The sequence below is a fragment of the Danio rerio genome, chromosome 23 (assembly GCF_049306965.1).
Source record: "Danio rerio strain Tuebingen ecotype United States chromosome 23, GRCz12tu, whole genome shotgun sequence".
Lineage (NCBI taxonomy): Eukaryota > Metazoa > Chordata > Actinopteri > Cypriniformes > Danionidae > Danio > Danio rerio.
Window position 1 is genome coordinate 24,427,297 of NC_133198.1, and position 19,657 is coordinate 24,446,953.

The 19,657-nt window shown below is 41.2% G+C and overlaps 2 protein-coding genes across 11 annotated transcripts in view; one reads left to right on the plus strand and one right to left on the minus strand.

Annotated features, from left to right (window-relative positions):
• Positions 1–5,362: 5,362 nt before the first annotated feature.
• rcc2 (regulator of chromosome condensation 2) lies at positions 5,363–18,881 on the minus strand. Of its 3 annotated transcripts, XM_073938234.1 has the most exons (14): positions 18,345–18,521; positions 17,537–17,750; positions 16,672–17,254; positions 14,385–15,474; positions 12,829–13,200; positions 12,575–12,706; positions 12,370–12,458; positions 10,438–10,552; positions 10,184–10,350; positions 9,931–10,111; positions 9,741–9,846; positions 9,579–9,651; positions 6,824–6,901; positions 5,363–6,710 (listed from the first exon to the last, which is right to left on the minus strand). In XM_073938234.1, exons 8-14 carry the CDS (start codon positions 10,496–10,498, stop codon positions 6,606–6,608), a joined length of 771 nt encoding a protein of 256 aa, XP_073794335.1. In that variant the 5' UTR covers positions 10,499–10,552; positions 12,370–12,458; positions 12,575–12,706; positions 12,829–13,200; positions 14,385–15,474; positions 16,672–17,254; positions 17,537–17,750; positions 18,345–18,521; the 3' UTR covers positions 5,363–6,605.
• arhgef10lb (Rho guanine nucleotide exchange factor (GEF) 10-like b) overlaps positions 18,559–19,657 on the plus strand; it is a 99,953-nt gene continuing 98,854 nt past the window's right edge. For 5 of the 8 annotated variants that reach the window (XM_073938940.1, XM_073938948.1, XM_073938953.1 and 2 more), the window contains exon 1: positions 18,559–19,132. The gene's annotated coding sequence lies outside the window, so the exon portion shown is untranslated. Of the gene's footprint in view, positions 19,171–19,657 lie in introns of all 8 variants that reach the window. The other 3 variants (XM_073938949.1, XM_073938947.1, XM_073938954.1) reach the window with 2 other exon arrangements.

Consider the following 19,657-nt stretch of genomic DNA (forward strand, 5'->3'; position numbering starts at 1 on the left):
CATCAGCTAACACATGATACACCATTCGGATGAATCCTAACTCACTATAAATAATGCTCTTGTTAAAGTAACCCTCGTTCCTCGAGGAGGGGAACAGAAATGCTATAAGTGGATTTAATCCACATATGTAGATTTCGTTCAGAAAGCCAATCATCTGAAAGAGTATGTAAATGGGCCAATGAAATGCCAAATAAATTGGCAGCGTCAGCTTGCGCACCTGATGCTTGTTGCCATCAATTTAGCATAAGTACAGGGAAAGCAAGAAGACACTAACCTTTTTATGCTGAAGAGACTGAACATACATTATGGCGATGCAATATAGAATTTCCGTTCCCCTCCTCGGGGAACGAGGGTTACTTTAGTAACCAGAGCGTTTCCCTTCGAATGGGGAACTTCAATGCTATAAGTGGATTTAATCCATGTATGGGGAAATGTCTGGAAAACGCCATAATGACTGCACCTTACCTTCTCCTCCGATGAGAGGATAGCCAGGCATAGCGTAAGCACTCCCGCATCATAGAGAGGCGCGGTCTTCCAACGTGATCCCTGGCCCTTACTTATCCCACTTCAAAGAAGATATATGGATTTAAATATATTTTTCAGGAGCCGCAAGCGTCTAGATTATTTCTAGGAATTTAATAAGACAGTATGTTGGGAAAGCATGCAGTTCTGATAGGGAGAAGGCTGCGGAGGCCACCTGCTACCCAATAGGGAGATATGATGGCAGAATATATGGACTAGCCCTGAGAAGGGGGAGTTTGCATATAATAAGAAGGTTAGCGGAGAGGGAAGATACATGTCCGTCTGTGAGGGGGGACTGCACCGAGGCTGAATAAGCATATGGGATCACCTAGTGGGGATCACGCATAGCGGGCACCTATACCCAAAACGTGGACTGAGTGACTCCTCCGCTGAGTCAGTGCTGGGGGCCTCGGAGGAATCTGCAGGGCTCACCTAAACAAGGATCTTTACTGACAGAGTGAATAAGCGCACGTATTTCCGTGTTATGGAGAATGGCGCAGCAAGCATGTTTCAACACCCTAACTGAGTTGTTTCCTCAATCACCATGGGTTATCTAATACCCTTGAGGAAACCGACTCCACTTGCAGATCGTAAAACCTTGCAAATGTATTAGGTGTCTCCCAGCCCGCAGCTCTACAGATGTCTGTTAGAGAAGCGCCGCATACATGCACCCAAGAGGATGCGATGCTCCAAGTGGAGTACGCACGCACTCCTGGGGGACATGGCTCACCCTGGCTCTGGTAAGCGAGGGAGATGGCATCCACTATCCAGTGGGCCAGCCTCTGTTTCGATACGGCACTTCCCTGCTGTTGACCGTCATAACAGACAAAGAGCTGCTCAGATGATCTAAAGCTCTGAGTGCGGTCCAGATAAATTTGCTGCCAGCCACCGTGTCATAATAAGGCAGGGCGACAGCCTGCTCTCCAGCTTCTCTTGGAGGAAAGAAAGCACAATGCTGATCTGGCAATTTCGGGGGTCTTCTCTTTGAGAGGCGCACCATTCAGTGAATAAACTCCACTTTAGGGCGTAGGCGCGCGAGGTGCGGCGAGGGCAAATACCCCTCATGCGGTTGATATATGCCACTGTCGCCATGCTGTCCGTCCTGACCAGCATGTGCTGCTGCTCTAGCACTGGAAAAAAAACGGTGGAGAGCGAGGAACAATGCCAACAGCTCCAGTCGATTGATATGCCAATGCAACTGGGTCCCTTTCTACAGGCCCGCAGCTGCATGCCCGCAACACACAGCCCCGCAGCCAGTGCTGGAAGCATCTGTTGAAACAACAACATGACTGGATGCCTTTCCTAGGGCACTCTGGCCTGCAGGAACGAGGGGTCATTCCAAGGGCTGAGGGCCAAGCAACACAGCGCAGTAACAGTGACTCGGTGTGCGCGCGTGTGCCCTGCGCGTCTGGGGACTCGATCGTGAAGCCAGTGCTGAAGTGGTCTCATATGGAGTAATCCGAGCGGCGTGACAGCGGCTGCAGATGCCATATGCCCCAGGAGCCTCTGAAATAATTTCAGTGGGACCACTATTTTGCTGTCGAACTCTCTCAGACAGTTCAGGATTAGCTGAGCCCTTTCCGGAGAGGCGCACTGTCATGATGACCAAGTCCAGCTCCAGCCCAAGAAAAGAGATCCTCTGCACGGGGGCGAGTTTGCTCTTTTCTTGGTTGACCTGAAACCCCCACAGGTTCAGGTGCCGGAGCACCTTGTCTCTGTGCATAATCCATTGCTCCCAAGAGTGGGCTAAAATCAGCCAGTCAGCCGATATAATTGAGTATACGGATGCCCGCGAGCCGAAGGGGCGCTAAGGCACCCTCCGCGAGCTTGGTGAAGACCCGCGTAGACAGAGAGAGCCTGTTGGGGAGGACTTTATATTGCCAGGCTCGACTTTCGAACACAAACCGCAGAAACTGACGGTGGCGTGAAAGAATGGAGACATGGAAGTACGTGTCCTTTAGGTCTATCGCTGCAGACCAATCCTGAGGTCGAACGCACCGGAGGATGCGCATCTGCGTGAGGATTCTGAACAGCAGCTTGTGCATACAGTGGCTCAAAGCGTGCAGATCAAGGATTGGCCGTGACCCACCGCTCTATTTGGGCACGATGAAGTACGGGCTGTAAAAACCGCTCTCCATCTCGGCTGGAGGGACCAGCTTGATTGCATCCTGGCTGGCCCGCGCTAACCAGGCAGGCAGAGCTCTCGCTAATGGATAAATGCGGGGGCGGGGCAGCTCTCCTATGCGGGTGCCTTCGGCGAGGAGCAGCAGATATGGATGGCTTGGCAGGCAGAGCGGGCTTATGGTCCCGCCTATAGGTGACTTTACCCGTCGCATCAGACTGCTCTCTAGCTGCCTTAAATTCCTGGGTGAATTCACCAACGGTGTCGCCAAACAGGCTCCTGGACCACTAATGTGGACATTGTCCTCCCCAACGCACACGCAGCGGACTTAGTCATCCGAAGAGTATAGTCGGTTGCGGTGCGGAGCTCGTGAAGCAAGCTTGGGTCGGACCCACACTCGTGCAGCTAGGCCAGCGCCCGCGGTTGGAATGACTGGTCGGTGGCCATAGCGTGCAAGGCAGAAGCAGCCTGGCCTGCAGCATTGTAAGCTCTGGCTCCGAGCGAGGCAGATAACCTACAGGTTTTGGACGGGAGACGAGGCAGACCCCGCCAAGAAGAGTTGCCACACGGACAAAGATTGTTCACTATGGCGCGCTCGACCTGAGGAATCGCTCCATACCCCCTGGCTGCTCCACCATCAAGAGTGGTGAGGGCGGAGGACAGAAAAAGGTTGACTGCGCGAGCCTATTGTGCACCTCCGGGAAAAAGGGGATGAGAGGCTTCGAAGGCTTGGCCCTCTTGTCCTCTACATAGCACCAATCAAGTCAGTCTGGCTGTGGAGCTGGGGGATAAACCATCTCCAACCCCACGGCCGAAGCAACCCAGGAAAGCACGGCTAACATGTCCGTTTCAGGATCCATTTTGACATCGCTCACCTGCCCTGAGGGGGCGAGCAGGTCTGGATCCTCGTCGGACAATGAAAGCCCACCCTCCAATCCAGCAGTGGATGTCTGGTCCTCTGTGTCATCGAACGTAAGGGCTACCATCTGGTTATTTGGATCGCTTCCTCCGCTCAAAGCTTTGATGGAGCGCTTGGAGGAGCAAGAGGTCCGCGGGCCCAGAGACAACGGATAATCTCCCACTGGAACCTTCAGACCTGCCCGAGTGCCCGCTGCAGTGCAGGGGATAGCTGGGGTGGTTCGCCCTTTTGCAAGGGCTTGCCGCGATCATAACTGTGCAACAGACATGGCATCACAATGACAACATGAACTGCCCGCAAGCACCGCATTAACACGCTGGACCCCCAGACATGCAACGCAGTGCTCGTGCCTATCATCCGGGGACAGTAAACCACCGCATCTAGAAACGCAGTCAGAGCGCCGGACGTGTAGGACGTGCTGCACGACTGTGTTGCTCTTTTAGTGAAATTTGCAACTTTATACGCACCACTCTGGAGGACCGAACCCAAAGAACGCCAGGCAAGGGAGAAGCCCAGCTCAACCGTCTGCCGCTGCGTGTAAACACTCTGGATAGGGAGACCACTCTCATTCACTCGAAATCGCTGAATATCAGCAGGAGGAACCCTCATCGACTCTTTCAGAAGGCTGTAGAAGTCTCTGAAGCGAAAAGGTTAGTGTCATCTTGCTTTCCCTGTGTTTATATGCTAAATTGATTGTAACAATTAGCATTAGGTGCGCAAGCTGACGCTGATAATTCATTTGGCATTTCATTGGCCTGTTTACATACTCTTTCATATGATTGGCTTTCTGAACGAAATCCCCATACGTGGATTAAATCCACTTACAGCATTGAAGTTCCCCAACTGAAGGGGAACCAGAGTTTCTGCATGATCCCCCTGTGCTTGCGTAGGTTTTTCCTGGGTTCCTCCCACTATCCAAACCATACAATATCAATAAATTTGACAAATCAAAAGTGGCATCATAGAAAATTCTCTTTGTCAGCTATCTGTCATAGCAACTCCTAACTCATTAACCATACTAAGAAGGGGGGTTTCTCGAGATCTACCTAAGCTCAAACTCCCCTCTCGCCCTTCCAATGAGAGGAGGGTATTGAGGATATTCTGAGCTCAGGGCTTTCTCCCTGGACAACATGCCAAACTCGCTTTATAATCAATCATCAGCTAAGTGTTAACGAGAAAATCCTATATTTTGATGATGATTTATAGCATGGCACCCACTTAACATTTTAGACAGTGTAACCGTTTATTTACCTCAAAGAAATTAGTTACGCATATTTTGAGCATGATTTAAAAATCACAATGTACATAAATCCATTTTAACCAATAGGTTTTATTCATGAAGTTTTACAAGTATTAAGTTCAGTAATGAAAAAAAAAAATATTTCACCCATATTGTCATTTTTTTCTTGTTTTTTTTTAAGTCGATACTTGCATTTAATATGCTTTCTATGAATATTAACCACATGTCAATTTGTTGTAGACATTAAATGTCTTTGACCTTTACTCATAATACTTGAGTAAAGTCAAACAAAGTCACAATGAAATCATGACAAGTTGTCTACCATTTTCTGACATGCAGCCAGTGGAACAATTTACCAAAAATAACAAATAGGGTAATCAAAAGTAAAGATAATTGGAAAAAGCCTACACATTATAACGGATGTCTCTCTAATATTACAAAAAACTTTGAAATAAAGAATCATGCACACAGATTAATGGTTCACAAATTTAGAAAGTAGGTTGAACTTTTACTTAGGAGATGAAAACATACAATGAAAGAAAAACAACAGCACCAAATACCAATTTACATTAACTTTTATTTAATATTAAGAAAACAAAATAACATTTAAGAAAATCAAAACATGAGTTGGAATTCCAGTTTCTGGAAACACGCTGCCTAAACCAATGAACATTTCTTTTAAGTACACAATTTAAAACTGCGGTTTGCATACAACATAACACACATGAGCTTGTCACTCACCCACAAACAGTGGATGGACTCTTGCATGGACTTTCAGATGATGAAAGAAAAAAATGTGATCACAGTTTAAGCCCAGGTGAACAAAGAAATGGCACAGTATTTTATAAAATGATGCTCTGTAAAGACACTGTGGTCCCAGATTACAGGACAATCCTACTCTTCTCAACATCAAGTCCAAAAAGTTTCCAAAACATGCTTACATCAACACGTGAGAACAGCATTTCTGTAGTTTACAATACAAGCGATGAACATTAATGACTTACATTTCTAGAAAAGGGAGAATGAATTGAATAAAAATCTCACAGCTGATGTCTCATTTGCATTGTAGGAGTTGATAATACTTCCCTGATCAGATTAACAGGAGTCTGTCTTTTAAATATGGATGAAGGGAGGGGGTAGAGGGGGGAAAAAATCCTGGAACAACTTACTGATTAGCTATATGGCGTGGAAAATGACGATCTTATATTTGATGATAATGATATAACGGAGATGGAAGTGATGTTCAGAAGAATGAAGTGCCCCATAATGCATGAGTTGTCCTAGGACTAACTGAACTTCTTCAGCCTGAATCACCTCACTTAGAAAGGCACAAGAATGGAGTGAGTTTGTCATCTTTTAGTTAACCGCTAGCCCATTGATAGTCTGCATTAAAACGATTTAGCACCAGTTTGTTTTGTTTTTTGGAAGAGAGCAGACACGGATCTCACAGTCATCGTTATGGAAAAACAAACAAACAAAACAATAAGTGATAAACTTCCATTAGGAATGTATAAGTAAAAGGAAAGGATCCAGTGGAATCCGAGTGCTTTGAGCGGCTGCTGGCTGTATTGTGAAATTAAAACATTTAGCATCTGAAACGCCACGGCCTACGCAGATCAGTTAACGCAACTTCAAAACTTTCATCCGACACGTGGCTTGTCTCTCAAAAAAAGTAAATTGATGTCCAAAATATATAGGAAAAATAAACAATCCCATCCCAACCATACTGTGATTACCCAGGTGACCTATCGAGCAGAGGATTTCCTTTCAAAAAGCCCCTGGAGGAAATGAGCGGGGTCACATCAGAGAGTGCGTGGATTGTATTCAGGCAGCTTCTTCAGCTTCTCCTTCTCTTGCTCTGTGTCTTGCCGAGCAATAACCAGGGAGTGCGAATAGCCCATCACCACCTTAAAAAAAAATTCACAGTTTTCAGTTGAAGAGTTATATATTTTACATGTAGGTTAGGTAGCTGAATGAATTCTAGAAAAGGCACAAGTCATGTTTGAACAGAAGAACTCACCTGCTCGGAATACACGCCATCCAGAGTTTTGACCTCTTGGGCAGTGGTGGATGACTTGGGTTTGTTGTCACCATAGCCCTATAAACAAAAACAGACAAAAAAAAAAAAAAAAAAAACACACAATTCGCATGTGAGAAGCTTATTGTAACAATTACAAAGTAGGGTTTTTTGGGGAGGTAGACAATAAAAGCTAGTTCATGCCATTTATTTACACAAAAACAGTGTTTTGCCAAAATGTGATGAGAAATGTTTGTCTTTTTGTCTAGAGACTTCCCATCTCATTCACTTGCAATAAACAATGCTAAATCATTTAAAAAGCTTGCTATTCTGCTTGATGTTGCAAACTGATATTTTCTGCATTATTTTTCTTTATTTTTATGTATAGTCATGAACTCATTTTTTCATTTCTCCAATAGCCAACTGAATCGGAAGTTTTTAAACATAAATTGCAAAGACGAAAGCACTTCAGCATTGCAAAATGAGGGCAATAATGTGGATTATTAAATATATAGTACTAAATTTTTCCTTTTGATAACTTTTTAATGAAGGCAAAATTGGTCTGGTTAAAGAGATTTGTAAAGACATAAGCAGATGCACCTGTATAATATTAATACATATTGTTTTATTTAAACATCTTTACACACATGATTACAGTCACATGATTATTTTAAGCCCTTTAAGTAGTCCCTTTAAGCTACTGATGTTCTGGGACATGTTATCAGAACGTATTAATATTATCGTGGAAAGTGAGATAAACATTTCCCAGGCTTCCTTGATGAATATAAAGATTAAACAAACAGCATTTATTTGAGTAGAGTATACATTGATAATGTGAAAAAAAAGATGTTACCACTTTAAGGGTGTAAAAATTTATCGTTTTTTCTGTGCACTGCAATGCAGACACAGACAATTCGATATCAGTTCAGTAATAGACCATAACCTCTTATGTATTGACATCAATTATCGCATATGTGCGATGTCATGGTAGAATACTGGGGCGAGGGAAGCGAGTGCAAGTAAAAGTAATTAAAACGTAGAAACGGTACAATCCACACCTTGTTTGTTGGACACTCAGTCACTGACACTGAAGTTACAGCAGTAGCCTCTATTTCACTGCAGTGGAGAAAAGTAAACTCCATTTCTCTCTCTCTCTCAATGTGGACCTTTGACTTCCTGGTGTGAAGTATCATGGACTAGCTGTCATCACAGCATCAATTTAACAGTCACTTTTCAGTGAACAGCGCCACGGCCAATCGCAACCAATCATAGGCATTTAACAACTTGCTCGATAACGTTCAATAAGCAAGCGGATGATATTTACATTTGTTTATTTGCTATAAATGCTCATGTTGTTCTATGCATGTACTTGAATTTTCTTTGATACATTCAAAAAGAGTGTTTTCTTTGATCAGGTAAAATTAAAGGTATATTTCATATATCTGACTGTTTGTATCAAAGGACAAGATTGTATTACATAATGTATTTATAAATTATACATTAATACAATAACTTTTGTGATGAAGTAAAATATAAAATTGTGTATGGAAAGCATCACCAACGCACCAACATATTGAATTGAACAAAATCGATGACATGATAATCGTAACCAAACCGTGAGACCTGTGTAGGTTCATACCTCTAACAAATCTCATGAATTCTTGCTGAATAAAAGCAAATCATTCATTAAAGCTTCACAAAACCCTGGAGTACTTTGGGATTTTAACAGATTTGTGTGAGATGAGCATTAGTTAAGAATGTTAGCACCTGTTAGCTTTAATTGTGGAAAAAAATGTGGATATTTTTGAGCTTTTGTCAACTATCTCAGTTTCCGGGTTTAAAATGATTTTTGGGGCGGGATCAAAAATCAACGACGGAGCGCTGAACTGCAAATGCAAAGATGACGCGTCAGTTTCTCATTATTATTCATAGCGTAGATGTCTTATCCTATGAGAAGAGCCTGCTGCTTAATTATTCATGATAGCACATGCTTTCTGAAGGCAAGGCAGACCTGCCAAGCCCAAGCTATGAGACACGGACCCACGGCACACAGTATTTAGCTGTTCATGAAGGCTCGTATGTGTTTGTTTCCACGATCCATGGGTTTTGTTGCATGTTTTTCCCCGCGATCCTGTCAGGCCCGACACAGCAAAGCGGTTTATGTCCATCAAGCATTTTTGTCGGGAGAGCAGTACGAGAGTTGGAGAATGGCGGACGTTGTCTTTTATCAGGAGTTCGTTCACATTTAGACACATTGCCATGCTGCTGTGTTTGCCTAAATCCTCTAGATTACCAACAGGTTTAATGGTTAAAATAGAAAGGTCAAAAGACCTGCTGCATTGAGTCTGCATTCAGACCCGGGGATTGAGGGAAAAGTCCTCATTTATAATGTTTATATGAACACGATTATCTTTATAATGATATAAATAGTGGTTATCTGTATATGAAATTATGAATAACAAATGTAGCAGGACATTAAATTACTGTTTATTTCTTTGCATTTAAACTTAGTAAACTACAAAAGCATGCATCTCCTAACGGTTTGTCTCTCATTTTGTGAGCTAACTGACAACAGTTGTTCGCTCCCCTTCTTTTCCCCTGCTGGCCACGCCCACTCTTGCCCTTCCATGCCTATTATCATGCATCTTTTGAAAAAATTCTGAGGTAAACTTGAAAGGAAAGTGGAGGGTGTCATGACCCTTTAATAATAAAAAAACCATCAAACTAGTCATGATTTAGACAGAAAAGACAATCTTACCAGCTCTCCGAATGTGGGTGATGGTCCCCAGCTAATAGTGCTGTCGTCAGCTGCTACGATAATACTGCTCTTCCTGTGAGGATGTAGAGAAAACATCCAATCAACATTTTTTACAAACAATTCAAAATGTCTCATAACACACTCAGAGCCTGCTTTACCCACCCACAGGCCAAACTGCGAATCTTCCATCCGCACAGGTCCTGTACAGCTTTAGGGTACATGGTGGACTCACGGGACGTGTTTGTCACGCCCCAGAAAAACAGGCCGCCTGAGAAAAGAGAAGCAGCATTAACCACAAACACACAATGGATATTAGAGATGTCCTTTTTTCAGTGCAGAATCTGATGCTTACCCATTTCACTCAAAGCAAAGGAACACTGATATCCACAGTATATCTGAGTTGCACCACGGCCTGGGAAGTCAAACAGCTTGACTAACCGTGGGACCATTTCATCTTTCTGTTCAGCATGGCCTAGACGTCCATAACCACCAAATCCCCACGAAAACACACGCTTTTGAGAATCCAACACCAGCTGTAGAGGCAACAGTATAAATGAGTCTCAATTCATCCATGTTTGACAAGCTCCACCAGTCTTGCTACTCACCGTGTGATTAGCGCCACATGCTACATCCCGGGCCACAACATTGGGCACAGGAAGCACTTGGCCATCCTTGGTCTTCTCAATAAAAATGGCCACCCGTCTAGGGATCAGCTCACAGTCGAATTCAATGCGCTGGGCACGAGCAATGAACTTTCCATCAGAGTTATGCCCTTTTAAATAAAGATCACAAATGAATGTGAATTATCCAAACAGATGCATTTCATAACTATTTCAGCTAAGTGATGGCACTTGCTTACCAAGTTGTCCATATTCTGGGCAGCCAAAAGAGTATAGATTCCCCTTGCAGTCCACGATCATACTGAACTCTGCTCCACAGGCCACTTTGACTATCGGCTGCCCGTTGTACTGGATCTGTAGGCAAATTAAGGCAGATGTTTTGTAGAGCATACAAACAACAAGTAATATGTTCAAGAAAAGCACCCTTGAGTAAGGACCATTTACACCATGTTATTAAAGCAATCCTATAAGACTTGTATTCAACTGTAATGTTATATACAACTTAACTCATGTCTTACTGTAAACCATGAAAGACTAAAATTATAATCGTGTTTCTAATCTAATTATTTGTCCTAAATGGTCAATAAATGGTCTAAAGTGTTTAACTTGTTAACCACTTTTAGGGGTAAATGCAATCTAATTGCGTTTTGTAGCATAGACAATCATCAAAATGCATACATTGCCTTTTGCTCCCTAATGTGAAATTTGTGGCTGTGAAGATGAAGATAGGGACTAGATCAGTACAACACGTTAATACCAGATGGAAGTAAACCCTAATGGCTTGTGAAATGCACTAGTGTTAAAACCACCGTACTTGGTAGGTATGGTGTATGCCAGATTGTAGCTAGTCGCTCAACATGTTTTAAACTTGACGTGTATGGCCCATTAAACAGTATATGTTTAGTCTGGATCCTGTTCTAGCTTCATGGAATATTGCTGTGTCACAAGACGACAACAAGTGTAGGGGTGTGAAATTAACCGAAATTGCCATTTGAAACATTGCCATTATCTAATCACAAGGCAGCAATATAAAATATATACATGTATTATTTAACTTCCCCTGCCCAGAAAAAATGCGTGACTGCCGTCTGTGTGTGATGATTTTACTAGCCAATTAAGTGAGCACACTTTCATCCTGCCCAATCAGAACTGTGCAAATGAAAAATGCGAAATGCCCACATAAAAAAACAAAAAAAAAAAAAACAAAACAGTAAAGCATGGATGAATGGGATCATGGCGTTTGCTGCTTCAGAAGCATTAATAGATTAATTAATATTATAGAAAAAACTAGACATCATTAATTCGGAAATATTTTGGTTTCAAAATCACAGACACGGAACAAAAAACAGGTCTTTTGTAAGAGCTGTCGTAGAATTGTTGCCACAGCACGAGAAAATACAACAACCAGTATCTAAAAAGCACCACAGGCGGCTATATGAGAAGTGTCTTGGTAAAAGTCAACTAAAAGTATTGCCAGTGACACTTAATCTAGTAGCTATATCTCCCTAATTGTTTACAAAAGTTGGGGTCATTTTATTTGTGTTTACTGTTTGCTCTAGAGAGAAAATAAGTGTTTAATTTCAGAATATTTGAAAATATATTTGATTGAATATTTACTTTAATATCATCTTTTCAGTTCCTTTTTTATTTAACTAACTCTCAATGCATTTTAGCAATAAGAAGCGGAGATATAAATTATTGAGCTAAAACTTGACTCCAATAATATATATATATATATATATATATATATATATATATATATATATATATATATATATATATATATATATATATATATATATAAAATAATAATTACAATTAGATATTTTCCCCAAATCGCTTTATAAAAGAAATAATAGGCAATTACCACAGGGTCCTAAGTGGACCCGATTCCAGAGGGGACTTAATTTATCAACACACTATCATTGTATTATTACAATGAGTTGTGTTTTGGCCTTGTATGAAATAAGATCACTTCCTGTGTTGTTGTTGTTGTTCCTCTTGTAGTTTGGACAAGAGACTTTGTTCTGGGGTGAGTCTAGTTTCATCTTTTTGGTATCTGTTATTGAACCTTACAAAAGGGTCCCAAAAAGTGGTTCAGTACAGAAATATTTGTTATCTGTACCACTCATTGGAAAGGAGGCATAGGTTCAACTGAGAGAGAGTCTTACTGTAGCTGGGCTGAGCACTGCATCTGTCTGATTCCCCTGGCCTAGCTGCCCCAGTTTGTTTTCTCCAAAGGTGTAGACAGTACCATTTTCTGTCAGTCAAAGCATAAAGAATGCCACAATGTAGTTATATTATTAAAAACAATGTAATGATTATAATTAAGCTATTATAGAAAACATACTCGACATTTGGCAAACGGTAGCCTACCTGTTAAAGCCAAGGTGTGGTTTCTACCACAAGCAGCTGCTACAATCACTTCCTCCCCCAGGCCCTCAATCAGTTTTGGGGCCTCCAATCGTTTAGTGTCTCCATGACCCAGCTGTCCTTTATCATTACGACCTGAGAGACATTTGAATGCATGAAGTTTATTTATTTCAAGTAGTAAAAAAAATTACCAATAGCCATGATGCAAGGCTAAGTTAAGGTCTTTAATAAAACAGGAAATAAACAGGTTCACTCACCCCAGCTCCAGAGTTTGCCTTCTGTGGTGATGATGAGACTGTGGGCAGCGCAGGGTCCAGATACCACACAACTAACCTGGACATCACTGAGGCATCCATAGCGATGTGGACCCCACAGATTCTGACCAAGGTTCCTGAAAGCAGCTGCAAAAAAAAAAAAAAAAAACAACAACTAAGAAACACACAAATACTTAAAACCTGGTGTGTATATATATATCTGGTGCAACCCACACACTTCCTCATTTATATTTCAAGCGTGATGTCAGTCTTTGCACCTGGTTGTTTTGTCTTAGGTTTTCTGTACAAAAATGTTTCATTTGTAAAAGCTTCACTGACCCTCAAACCTTTAAAGAGTATATAAAAATAAAATACCTTAAAGGGTCACGAAACACCAAAACACATTTTTTGAGCTGTTGACAGTCGTATATGTGTCCCACACTGCTAAAAACACTATTAGGACACCTATATTTCACAAAAAAGTGTAAATTGGTTGTTTTTGCGTTATTTCAAGCAAATTCGTACTTCCTGTTTGAAACGAATTTTTGAAGCTGCGTCACGGTCATGACATAATAGCGTGTATTCCAGCGTGCAGACTGGGCGTCTGTGCCAGAGTGAGTCTTATTACGTCTTACAGTGTGATGCATTAATGCATGAGTAAGGCTTGGGTCAAACCAATCAGCGCGCTCTATTGTGCAACTTCATTAATATTCATTAGTGTCACCGTGTTAACGCCACAGAGACGCCATGTTGTGTTGGCAAAACAAGCGTGAAGTGTTGTTTAATAGTTTGCTGCCATTAAGTTTCGTTTTCATTTTCTCTCTGTGAGAGCTCAGCTGGTTCACGTGTGGATTAACAGTGTACGCGACGCTCGACAACAATAACTTGCGTGTCTAAGGAGGAACATTGATTACCTGAGAGCTGTTCTCATCTGCAAACGCTGAAATCCGGATTCGCTTGTAACGTTAGTCTCCTCTTCATAAAGACGCGGCTCTAGTTGCTGGTGATTGTCCTGTCTCTACAGATTTGGTAAGTGAGCGACCAGTGCTCTTTGTTTATTCAGTTTGTTCGTATCGAATTAAGTTAACTATTGCACTGAGTGCAAACATAGCACCGCATTTTGTGAAAGGAATAACACACGCGGCTTTCTGACGCTACCTTTCCGGGAAATGCAGAGTTTTTTTTTCTCTCATTCGCCGTGCGGTATCAAACATTGCATGAAAAATACACGCTTAGAGCAGATCCTCGAATCAAATATCGTGTTTGTCGCAAGGGGCATGAATGAATTCCCTGAATGAAAGAGCCAAACTGCTAAAGTCCAACATTTAATAATTTGGCAAATAATTTGACTACAGATGTCCATGTAGGTTAAACACCATCACTCTCTCGTGTGTGTATTTTGACTGAAACTCACGCGTGCCCAAATAGACACTCCCACACCATCCCACTTTAGTTCCTCCGACACTCCCCACTAAACAGAGCTGGACACGCCCACTTTTCTGACTTTTTCCAAAGTAGAGGTGTGAAAACACCCTGCTGAAACGAGGGGGTTTCATGGCCCTTTAAATATCAGTATCAGAGATATCAGTGTTGCCAGACTGGGTGGTTTCCTGCACAATTGGATGGTTTTGAATTTGAATTTGAGGGCAAAAAATGGCATTGGCGGGTTAACAAAATTAGGGCAGGTTTGAAACGTATGTTTTATTTGCAACTTGTCTAATAAAACATAACTGTGTGCTCCTACTCCATTCAGCTAGTAGTGACAAGTGCATAGCGCAACGTGGGCCCATCTGCAAGAGGAGGTGAAGAAAGGTTGTATCAAAATCTGACTTCCCTTCTCATGCATGCGCATCATGCAGCACCGGCAGCTAAACTAACAGCGATTTATCATGGCAGTTTTATCAATCATTTTCCCCCACAATTGACAGCGTGAACAAACATAGAAGCATTGTCTGATTGGCAAGCAGCAAGTAATTATGTTAAAAATAATTATAAAACGCTAAATGGGACGAATGTATACCATATTTCGAATAGGTTATGTAATTACACAACATTAAGTGCAGTGTGTGGGTGAGAGGGGGAAGTGTTTCGATGTGATCTGGTTATGTTGTGGTTCTGTAATTGCTGGTGTTAGTTGCTGTATGATTAAAAATTATGACAGGTAAAATAACTAGGTTTTAAAATTAAATAAAATATTAATCTAATATTCTGGGTGTTTTTTTGTGCGTTTGGGCAGGTTTTGGACAGTTTTTGCCTGGAAAAAAACAGCCATATCTAGCAACACTGATTAGTATCTATACATTTTTATGAGAATGCTTTTGTTTTTAATGCTATGCTTCAATGAGGACATGAACAAAAACTTGCCATTTAAAAATAAAAAAAAGTTGTAAATAGTTTAGTAATCTTAAATGAATAGTTCTGCTAAAAAGTATCATTCTGTCATTGACTGGAGGCTAAGTAAATGTTTCAAACCGGTTTGAAATCCTTCTGTTGAACGTAAATGAGGTTGTACAGAAAAATGGTAGAAGAAAAAAAAAGTAATTGACCTCCATTGTACAAACAAAAATGCTTTGGATGTCAACGGCTGTTTTCTTGCTGTTCAGCAGAATTTTTTTTTTTGTGTTCAACAGGAGAAAGAAATTCATATAACTTAAAGGGTCACGAAACACCAAAACACATTTTTTGAGCTATTGACAGTCGTATATGTGTCCCACACTGCTAAAAACACTATTAGGACACCTATATTTCACTAAAAAGTGTAAATTGGTTGTTTTTGCGTTATTTCAAGCAAATTCGTACTTCCTGTTTGAAACGAATTTTTGAAGCTGCGTCACGGTCATGACATAATAGCGTGTATTCCAGCGTGCAGACTGGGCGTCTGTGCCAGAGTGTGCCTTATTACGTCTTACAGTGTGATGCATTAATGCATGAGTAAGCCTTGGTTCAAACCAATCAGCGCGCTCTATTGTGCAACTTCATTAATATTCATTAGTGTCACCGTCTTTACACCACAGAGACGCCACGTAGTGTTGGCAAAACAAGCGTGAAGTGTTGCTTTTAAATTTTGCTGCAGTTAAGTTTCGTTTTCATTTTCTCTCTGTGAGAGCTCAGACTCACGTGTGGATTAACAGTGTACGCGACGCGCGACAACAATAATTTACGTGTCTAAGGGGGATTATTGTTTACCTGAGAGCTGTTCTCATCTGCAAACGCTGAGATCCGGATTCCGGATGTAGTCTTCTCTTCAGACGCGGCTCTAGTTGCTGGTGATTGTCCTGTCTCTACAGATTTGGTAAGTGAGCGACCAGTGCTCTTTGTTTATTCAGTTTGTTCGTTTCGAATTAAGTTAACTATTGCACTGAGGGCAAACATGTTAGCACCGCATTTTGTGACCGGAATAACACACGCGGCTTTCTGACGTTACCTGCCGTGTGCGTCTAAGTTTCCGGGAAATGCGGAGTTTTTTTTCTGTCATTCGCCATGCGGTATCAAACATTGCATGAAAAATACACGCTTAGAGCAGATCCTCGAATCAAATATCGCGTTTGTCGCGAGGGGCATGAATGAATTCCCTGAATGAAAGAGCCAAACTGCAGTTAAAGTCCACCATTTAATAATTTGGCAAATAATTCGACTACAGATGTCCGTGTAGGTAAAACACCATCTCTTTCTCCTGTGTGTGTATTTTGACTGAAACTCGCGCGTGCCCAAATAGACACTCCCACACCCTCCCACTTTAGTTCCTCCGACACTCCCCCCTAAACAGAGCTGGACACCCCCACTTTTCTGACTTTTTCCAAAGTGGAGGTGTGAAAACACCCTGCTGAAACGAGGGGGTTTCATGGCCCTTTAAGAAGCACCTGAGCTGGAGGAAACTGAGGAAAAACTGTCTCTTTATTACTAAATTTGAATTTCTTGGTTAAAAAAAAAAACTTTAAGTGCAACAATGGAAAAAAACAAGTTCATTGGTTGGGTAGAATTATGGCCAACATACTCAAAAAATAATAATAATAATAAAAAATGGAAGTAAAAAAAGCACTTCTATTAGCACAGGTCTACATTACTCACTCCATCTCAATTTGTAAGCACTGAGGAATCCAGAACTTATTTCCTTTAAATCTTAATAAACTTAAACAACCAGGACGTCCCATTAGCCATCAGAGGCCAGGAACAGCACTAAACTACTTGAGAGAAAACAAAACGGCCAACTAAAATCTGGTGTGTCAGTGTCCTATTAAAAGATTAACAAAGATGACTCACTCAGACAAACTTCTTTACAAACGCCTCTCAAACTAAAATCTAACATGGATATCTCTGGCTCAAATGTGAACATACCTTGCTGTTTTGGCACTTCTTTTCTGCCAATCAGGTCCCAGTTGGTGGCCCCAAAAATGAGCAGCTGACCTTTAACTTTGGGAACCTCGAGTTTCTGCACAACAGGAGAAAAAAATTAATAAATCTACGAGCAATCAATATAATTCTTAAACTGCTTGTAAAATAAATTAATAAGTTTAAAGACATAAAATAATTACATTTTTTTTTTGTTTATGTATCATCAAAAAAAAAAAAAAAGACACAACTATTGTAACCAAAATGCATTTTGTTTTTCGATCAGTGACATTAAATTTTGAACATATTCTCTGTATATTATTATCATTTTTCAAAGTAGATTTTTTGTACACAAACTAATATATACAAGAAGCATCCTTACAATCTTCTCCTTCACATCATCAGCGACAGTGACCGGTTGCAAACCCGCTTTAGCTGCTGGTTTTCCAGGTTTCTTTGTGTTTTCCTGTTCATAGTCATCAAACTCATCATCACTGCTGAACTCTCTTTCCTTTTTCTTTCCACCTCCTCTTTTCCTCTTCAATCCACCGTTCCCAGACACATCTGTCACCTTCTTGCGTGGCATATTCCAAATCCTACAAAAAAGCAAAATAAAAGTAGTAAGCAAGCAGTGTACAGTACAGATCATAATGAGACAGAAAGAAGAATCAAACGAGCCGAAAACACTCGAAAGAAGAAACAGTCTGATTCATTTCTCCTTCTGGTCCAAATTCCCAATTATCTCACAGCTAAAGAAACCTTAAGAAAACACAAACATCTGCGCTCATTAGTATTTCTGCGTATTTATCTAAAAATATAATCATAAAGCGTCATGAAAGCAGATGTCCTGTGCTATGCTAACAGACTAGCAATGCTGCAACAAAAGAATCAGCAGCAACGCGTCTGTCTCACTCAGTCTCCATTTGTTTCTTTGTTATGTTTTATAACGCAGCCGCCGGTTAGCCAACTAGCACCGCTGTGCTTCAACCAAACTAGTAACTAAACTATTCCATTACCCACGTGTTATATATCTGCCCTGTCCCGTTAAAACAGCCCAAGCCGTAAACTTAGTTCATTCGAAAGACATAACGTTTACAGATGTGTACGATGCAGACGTAGCCGTGTTAGCATGCTACACTGCATTTGCATCCGAAGCCGCATTCATAAACATCGTGAATATCATAACTTACCTGAGTTAAACTTTCCTCTTTATACTTTAAATACAAATATTAAAGTTGTAGGAGTATAAATGTGTCAAGTTAAGAGGCTGCGGCTTGGTCTGTTGTGCTGGAAGATGCGGTTATTATATAAGTAGATTTCCTGATTCAGATGCTCTACTTATGTCTGTCCGTCTTCCTCGTTTTTTTGATTGATTCGGAACAAAAGACTCGCAGCCTCGCGATCAAACCACGTGGGTGCAGCGCACACTCAGGGCTTTACACCGCACACATCTGTCTGGACCGATCGCTTAATTTCACATTTAAGATGTAAAAAACCGCACAATTAACAGGATTATAATGTCATTAAGCGTAGAAACTCGCAAAAACTTATCTAACTTAAAGATCGCAAGTTTACCTGTGTTATGATGGGATCGACACGTTGGATGTTAAGCGTAAGAGGTATTTCTCCTCTGTGTATTCCTTAAGTAAATTTAGGTCCAAATGTACAGTTTAAGCACTCATGTAACTTTCATGGCAGTGAGCGTGTAGTCCACAAAACAAACACACGAGGATGAGATTCAGAGCTGAGAGAACTACAAATTTCGAGCTGGACAAACGAGACGTAATAGCGCCCTCTGCTGAGTTGGAGGACATGCATTTTGTCCATTGTGAGATGCGTATTTTGACCGGTTTTGACGTTTTTGTGAGTTTCATCAAAGAGCATAAAAATATTTCAATATATCTATCTACTTCAGTCTTCATAATCATCTGTTTTGCTTATACATGGAAAGTGGTGTCCGTTTGATTGAAAGAAACAGGTAATTGTGTACATGGAGTGTTCTTTGTTACTAATATGGTAAGTGTGAGGATTGATGATGGCTGGTGTTCTGCCGATTTGTCCTACCTTGTCAGATTGTCCTACCTCCACTTCAAAAATTATTATGCTACCCATCAGATTTTGCTACCAGTGTAAATTTTAATGTGAAGAAGAGTGATATGAAGCTGTAATATTGCCCTACCTAATCTCTAACTCAACCCCCAGAACCACTTTAACTGTTGGTTAAATCTGATGGGTAGGACAAAATGTAAGAACACCACCAGTATTCTGTCTATTACTTGTCACATTGTCCTACCTCCCCTTGAAAATGTTTAGTGCTACCCATCAGATTATGCCACCAGTGTAAATTTTAATGTGGAGCATGCTGTATTATCACCCTAACCTACCTAAATCATTAACCCCAACCCCAGAACCATTCAAATACAGTGTTGGTAGTATAATCTAATGGGTATGATATGTCTGCATGGACAGCAGTAATCAGTTGATTTGTCGTACCTTGTCATAT

Coding starts and splice junctions, on each gene's coding strand:
- rcc2 (XM_005162162.6), bottom strand. CDS start 17,740: ATGCCACGCAAGAAGGTGACAGATGTGTCTGGGAACGGTGGATTGAAG. Junction 17,255..17,536: donor ATGATGTGAAGGAGAAGATT/GTAAGGATGCTT, acceptor CCTGTTGTGCAG/AAACTCGAGGTTCCCAAAGT. Junction 10,553..12,369: donor CAGTGCTCAGCCCAGCTACA/GTAAGACTCTCT, acceptor ATTTGCCTACAG/ATCCAGTACAACGGGCAGCC.